The 7,628-nt window shown below is 32.0% G+C and overlaps 1 protein-coding gene across 2 annotated transcripts; it reads right to left on the minus strand.

The window, feature by feature from the left end:
• Positions 1-4,513: 4,513 nt before the first annotated feature.
• On the minus strand, positions 4,514-7,349 carry LOC105764537 (ethylene-responsive transcription factor ERF119). Of its 2 annotated transcripts, XM_012583159.2 has the most exons (3): positions 7,199-7,349; positions 6,508-6,798; positions 4,514-6,390 (listed from the first exon to the last, which is right to left on the minus strand). In XM_012583159.2, the coding sequence occupies exon 3, from the start codon at positions 6,167-6,169 to the stop codon at positions 5,153-5,155; it is 1,017 nt and encodes a 338-aa protein (XP_012438613.1). In that variant the 5' UTR covers positions 6,170-6,390; positions 6,508-6,798; positions 7,199-7,349; the 3' UTR covers positions 4,514-5,152. The 2 variants fall into 2 exon arrangements, with proteins under 2 accessions (XP_012438613.1, XP_012438611.1); XM_012583157.2 differs by lacking the exon at positions 7,199-7,349 and having other exon boundaries at positions 6,508-7,137.
• Positions 7,350-7,628: the final 279 nt, after the last annotated feature.

Here is a 7,628-nt window from a genome sequence, read left to right on the forward strand (position 1 = left end):
TATCATTGAAGACGTTGATGAATAAAATCTATGTAGTTGAGAAATTAAATGCCCAAAGAGGGCAAAGTCAAAAGTGTGGTGCTTTCCTTTTAAAGGATTAAATAACATCTGCACAATTGCAATGCCATTCTGATATTCTTCCCCCAAAGAATCTTACTTTTCTTTACCCCACTACACAAAATCAACTTTAGATCGTATCATATGGGATTCCAACATCAATTTAAAGAGAACCAACCACTTAGAAATTAGATTTCAACACCAAATTCCCTTTAACATTCATCATTGGACAATTGTACTATATAGGTTAACATGGTGCATCTAACCCACACTTCAATTTTGAAAATTGTGAACAAAATATGAAAAGGGAAATCCAGACTTGGGCTTTGGTTTGGGTCTTTTTAAGTGTTTGACCTTCAAATGGGGTTGTTTGGGTTTCAACACATTCATTCATAAGACCCAAATTATTAGGTCCTTCTTCATCTTTTCGGACTAGGCTTAAATATAGTTGAATAGGGTTGTATTTAAAGCATGCAATCCATTCACTCCCGGGGGCTTTAATGGCTGCATTTAATTTTAAAGTATGCTGTTAACAGGGGGTCACGATGGAGGAAGTAAGATTTTTTTTTCTTTTATTCAATTAAATATACATATTTAATTCATTTTATCAAATAATTATTTACTTTAGTTACAAATATAATTTAACTTTAAATAATCTTAGAATTTTTACGCATGCTACAATCCTATTAGCCCATTGTGCCAGCAATTTTATAAAAAATTAAAACAAACATTATTTGTAGCAAGTCCTTAGTTGTGTAACGGTTGACAAGTATAGGAACAATATGATAAAAGAAATTAGGGACTAATATGAGAAAACATACCAAAGTCAGGAACCCAAATAATAATAAAAAACTATTTCCATAACCTACCGTCAATGTCTTTTTCTTCTTTTTAAGCTACCGTCAATCTCTTGATTAATAAAACAATTCATACTTCTATTTTATATTTATATACTAGTTTATTATCCCGTGTCATTCCCAGATTTGATTAAAAATATTATATTTAGTTTTTAAATTTTTATATTAAATTTATAAGATTCAGCAAGTAGGATAAATATGTTTAAAGTTTTGATATTATATTTTACTTTTTAAGGAATTTAATCTCTACTTTAAAGATTTACAATGCGACTTCAATCGTTAATCTCGTTAAGAAACTTCCATTAAATAGAAGTCCATTATGATGTTAAAGCCTACAAGGAGAATGTTTTTTTCAAATATCATACAACGAAGTTAATAAAAAATAAATAGTGTTAATAATTGGATACGGATTTTAAATCTAAAAAGTAAATGAACTCAAATCTGTTAAATTAAAGTAGAGGGCTAATTTTAAATATAAAAGAGTATAAGGACTTAAACAATAGTTTAACATAACAAATAATATGATTACCATTTATAATTTATGTTTTTATTGCTAACGAAAATAACTCATTTATTATATTTTAAAGGTTTTAACTAAATATTATTTGTATATTCAAAACTACTTAAGTATGATCAAAATCTATTGCATATTTCTTTTTAATTTTAATATTGTACTTTCTTAATTATTAAATTCATGTTTATGGAAACGTAATCAAAATTTATTGTAACAAATTTAAATGTATATCATTTAAAACTCTAAACCTTAAATGTAATTAAATATCATTTAATTTATATATTTTTAGTTTACAATCTCTTATTTAAAATTGACATTTTATTTAGATTTGTGGCCAACCCGAAGATCCGTTCAAAAAATGAAAGGGTTTAGACAAAAAATATAGGCTTAAAAAATGGGTTAGGGCAAAAAATAATGTCCGTTTTCTAAATAAGTCAGGCCTCAAGTAAACTTTTTTTGGCCCGACCCGAATTTGTAGAAAAGAAATATTGTTGCTGCTTTTTTATTGTATTTCATTGTTTTGCTATTATATCGCTATTATTTGTTGTTATTATTTGGATATTATATAATTCTTGTTTTATTATTAAGTTTGCTACTAATTTTAGAGTTATTTAATTGCTAAATTGCATTCATCTTAATGTTATTTAAGTACATTTTTTCCATTTGTTGGGAAACATTTATTTTAATATTTTTAGTGTATTTGATGTATTATATTTTTTAAATTTATTTTTATATGAAAATATTATTCGAACCAGGCTTGGGAAAAATTTTAAACTTGAGCTTAAATTTTTTACTTGACCCAGCCCGCCATGAACAACTCTACTTTTATTTTAAAAAATAAACAATTAAATTTTAAATAAAGGATAGGGAACTAAGTTAAAAGCTAATTCTCCTTGTGTGCCGTTGCTTACAAGGTACTCAACATTTTATTTCCCTTGATAGAAATGGTTATGAGTTTAGTAGTACTAGTTGTTTAATCCCACTAACCAAACTTTTCAAGTGGAGAAGGAATAGTCAATGAAGACATTGGTTTCCAAATCCCAAGTGTTCGTAGCCCTGTTTAAACACGACATAGATTTTTTCTTTTTTCACGTAAATTTGGTCAATGCCCGTCCTATTTAATTATATAAATATAAACCACCTTCAATTTCATATCAAATTATATTATCTGTGCAAAATCCCTACTTCTATTCAATCCATGATTTGAGAATATAAATGATGTTTGAAAGGTGAGAAAATACAGTGAAAGTGAGGAGGTAAAAAAGCACCGGTTATATCATCAATTTCACTTAAAATGGTGGTTTAATTCAATTGAATAAATTATTAAAAAATTAAAAATAGAGAAAATCGGTTCAATTAATCCAATCAATTGATCGGTTGAACTAGTTTGACCAGTCAATTCAACCGATTTACCGATCAACCAGTCAAATCCCTTATTCCAGACCAATATCTTCGATTCAATTAATCCAATCAACCAATTCAGTTCCAAAAAGAATGATTAAAGGATGACCAAGGCAAGGACACAGAAGAGAGTTGGCAAGGCCTTAGCCCCCTAAAATGCTAAACTTTATTTGTAATCCCTTTAAAATTGATATAATGGTTAAAATGCAGTGGTAAGATTTCAATTTAGTCTCATTAAAAATTATTAAATAATATTTTAATACAATGATAAAATTATACTTTGACTCTTTAAAAATATAATTTAAAATAAATTTTTGACTTTGTCCCTAAATAAAAGAATGATATAAGAAAATAACAAATTAGCAATAAATGTTTAGCGTAATCGTAAGGCATATTGTGTTCGAAGAATAAAATTCAAGTTCAAACCATGAAAATGACATTATTGGAAGGGTAACCATAAAGTTAACTTTCTTTTAATTTTATTGATGTAGCATATACGTGGATTACCACATGGATGAATATGAGTAAAATATTTAAAATGTTAATTTTTTATAATTTTAAATAATTTTAATGTTTTTAATTTTAAAATGTTTTATATATTTTTAAAAATTAATTAAATGTTGATGTATTATCCACATGGTTATCCACGTGTATGTCATGTCAACAAAGTTAAAAAAATTTTAACTTTTTCAATTATTTTAAGATAAATGGACAAAAAAATGCAATTTAAAAATTAAAAATATGAAGGGATAAAATAATTTAGAGAAAAAATTATTGTGGGAAAGTGAAAAACCAACGAAGAAAGTTGATTATTAAATATTGAAAACCAATACATTATATATACACATACAATGAACCATTAAAAGTTGAAGTCAGCCAAAGTGATTAATTAATCTTAATGATGCCATACCCCCATTAGCTTACCAAGTATTTGAAGCCAAAAGTTGGCATATTTTTTTCATCCTAGCCTCTAGGTGTACCCATCTACACCCTAATATGTTATTTTAATATTAGGTGTTATGTTTAAAAATGGATAATTTTTTTTGCTTAATTTTGTATTAAAAATGCATATATGAAATAGCAACACATTTAATCAAGTAAAAATAAGAGAAGGAAATGGGAGGCATTGACTTAGAAAGACGGTAGAGTCCTATCCAACCATTGGTTTTGTGCCATCTCAGAAAATAATCAAATCATATATGTTCACGCCCTAATCAGTTTCTACTCTGACTCCCAACACGTTTCAATCTCATATTTAAATGAAAGCATGTGTGTTTTTTTAACTACAACTTGTACTGTTCCAATATCAAGTTTTAGTTTGAGAGATATTTCCTCTCTTGTTTTTCTATTTTATTATTGATTTAAATTTTAAATAATGAAAATTGTAGGATATTATCAGAAGAAAATAAAAGCTATTCAATCCCCAAGTAAAAAGCGTTTTCAAGATAAACCATTATACGAATAGCTAATAGCCAAGACATCATTGAATATTTAACACATCAAGCTCATCAATCAAATAAAAACTAAATTAAATGTCAAGTACAATATAAATATTTAAAATTTTTCACTTTTTATTTAGTTGTTAATATAATATGGAACTCGAAATTATTAAAAATTAACCTCTAAAAATGCAAAAATAGTTTTTTTTTATTCGACCAATTAAAAATGTGTTATTATGAAAGAGTTGAAAAAAAAGTCAAACTTTGCATTCCAACTGGAGGCATAGCGCAGAAAAGACATAATGAAAAGCAGCCGTTCCCTTAGAATCAAAGCATTAGGTAGATGTAGTTTTCAAACCCCAACTAGAAGATCCCAAACCCCTTCTTTTCCCCCTTTTAACAACCATGAATGGAGCTCAGAATATATACCGCTACTCAACCTCGTTTCATTAAAGCACGCTGATTCATCCAACTACCCTTATCATATCAATTTGTAGCAACCATGACCATGAATCAATGTTGTATTTTAATTAAATAAAAACTTCATTCCAACGACAAAAAATATAGAGTACTTAAGCATGTGAGAATGAGCCAAAAAAAAAAAAACCAGTATCAATGGTGCTCCAAACATCAAAACACTTTCCAGATAGATGAGTCCCTTGGGACGGCTCTATAGCACAAGAAAACCCAAGGGAATCAAGACCGCTCATTTCTCCTTTTCAATTCACCAGCAAAACACATACTAGACTTTGCACTCACAAAAATAAAGCACATCACTAACAACTCGTCTTGGAGAGTCCCTGTGATCACTTTCTACTTTCATGATTTGACCCAAAACTTAGCTAACAACGCTTTATAATATTAACTTCTCCTAACTGCAAAATTTATGGGCACGCAATGTTGAGGGGGGCTACTTCATCGAAAACAAAATCATCAGTGCTGAAATCACAATCTGGTAGATCGCTTGGCTCATCGGCTCCGATCCCGCAAATACTCAGGTCTTCAATGCTGCAATAATCTTCCAACATCATACCAAAATCGTTGACAAACAGGTAGTCAGCAGCTTCAGCATCTATGTTCAGCTCTTGTCCAACTGAGCCAGATAGCAATGGATCATCAATGAAACAGAGGTCAGGTATCGGTATATCAGCAAAGTTCGCATCGAACACCTCTTTGTTGGCATCACCGCAATCATCATTGTTATTAGAGACTGATACAGATGCGGAAGTATCCAATTCATGCACAGAGGATGGTGAAGTATGCGATACAAGGCTCTCAGACTCTTCTGAAGCAGAGGGAACAGTGTTGTTGTGAGAAGCAGCCGCAGAACATGAAAGGTCATTGGTTTTATCAGATGAAGCAGAGGCGGCGGCAGCAACAGTGAGAGCCTCAAACTCGAGCTTCTTAGCTTCATAAGCCTTGGCTGCTTCTTCAAGGGTATCGTAAGTTCCCAGCCAAATCCTGGTTTTCTTGAGTGGATGCCTGATCTCAGCAGCCCATTTGCCCCACTTCCTTTGACGAACCCCAACAGGTTTTTTGGTTTTAGCCACCAGAGGTTTGTCTTCAAGGGTTCTACTCAAAACCCTTTTCCTGCTAGTAGGGGTTTTAGAGTTACTGTCTTGCGAAGATGTCTCGGATTCAAGAGGCTTTACCTGAGGAGCCAAGCCTAAAACAGGAACTCTCATTTCACGAACAAAACGCCTTCCCCTTGGGGCCTTTCTAGCAGCACTTCCCTCGGATTCATCTTCACTTGAAGATGAATCGGTTGCATATGGATCATGGAAGATGACTCGAACTTTCCTAGTCATTTGGGTTTCTTCTTCACTCATCGTTGATTGGGGTTTTTTAGGCTTTTTGCAGGACTTACTCAGATTCATGGTTTGTTTTCGATGCTCTAACATTTTTGGAAGCAAAACTGGGTAAAACTCAACTAAAACCCCCCTCAAAATACCCGGAAAAACTGTAGACAACTATTTAAACAAAATCGAATGACAAAAAAGGGTGACAAAGTCGAAAACTATGAAAGCTGTATCAAGTATGAGCCCCTCTTAAAAACAAGAAAAGATAGAAAAATCGTTGTTTTATGTGAAAACCTCCAAAGGACTCAACTCCAGAACAACTCCTGCAAACCAAAAACAAAGCAATCCGACATCAAAACACTGAAAATACCCAAAAGAAAGCACAACAAAAGGCAGATTCATATAAAAAACTAAAACATGGGGTTTATCTGTTGCCATACTTTTTGGGTCTCAAACGCATCGAAACAGTCGAGAACACGATATTCAGTCTCTGCCTATAGAAGCAGAGAATCATGCAAGAAACAGCCAACAAAGCGGTGATGAACAAGCGAGCACAGACAGTTGTTGTAGAAGATGAAAAACAGAGCTGCAACTGAGCCCCAATCAAAGCCAAATCAAACTCAGCCGACATAAATTCACTAATCAACCTCCCTTAGCTCTTCCAAAGCGCAACCGAAACCACCAACAGAGAGAAAACAACGCTCAACAAAGCCTCCTCTCTGCCGTTTTGCCTTCTCCAGAGAACCCAAAACGAGAAGAAAAGAAAATAGACTTAGATACTGCTAGATCTAGCGGAAAAAAGAAAAGAGGAAAAGAGAGAAAGGATTAGAAATCTATGGCTCTGATTTTTCTCTCTCAAACACTATACCCCTAACAAAAACCCAGCAAAAATAGCCCCTTATCGCTTTGTTTCGAACAGTAATATAGACCACACCACCAGAGTGAAAAACAGTGTAAAAAATAAGACCGACCAACGAGGTTAACAGAGAGACACAAATGTCAATGGAAGAAAAACATCATAAAAAAATTATTTAAAAATATCAACAATTAAATAAAATAATAAAAAACCCAAAAAACCAATTCCATTTCCCTAAAAATTCAGGAAAATTAATATTTATTAGTTACCATTACCTTCTCTCTCTAGTGGGTATGGACTGACTCTGGATTTTCTACTATTTTTATTCAAATCTTGACGTCGCTTTCTCTTTTTCTTCTGCTCTGTTTTTCTTCTTCTTTCCCTAAGGCCATTCACCTTTTACCACCGAGCAGTCTAAAGTCTAAAACCGGCATTAAAGCGAACTATATATGTGAATAAATATATTATTAAATTAATTAAAAGAAAAAGTTAAATTGAATTTATTTATGGAAGTAAAAAATCAATATGAGCTGTCATGCATATCGTATCATCATGCATGACCAATCTTACCATCTCATGCGTATCATGTTTCACCTGGCACGGGGTTTTTAACTAACACTTGGCACTCGTTATTGTGTATCCACGCTCGCATCGACCATCACGGATTGGTCCAGTTGACGGCGTGTTGAACACACGCCTTAAGTG

Source organism: Gossypium raimondii, chromosome 12 (assembly GCF_025698545.1).
Source record: "Gossypium raimondii isolate GPD5lz chromosome 12, ASM2569854v1, whole genome shotgun sequence".
In the NCBI taxonomy this organism is placed as follows: domain Eukaryota; kingdom Viridiplantae; phylum Streptophyta; class Magnoliopsida; order Malvales; family Malvaceae; genus Gossypium; species Gossypium raimondii.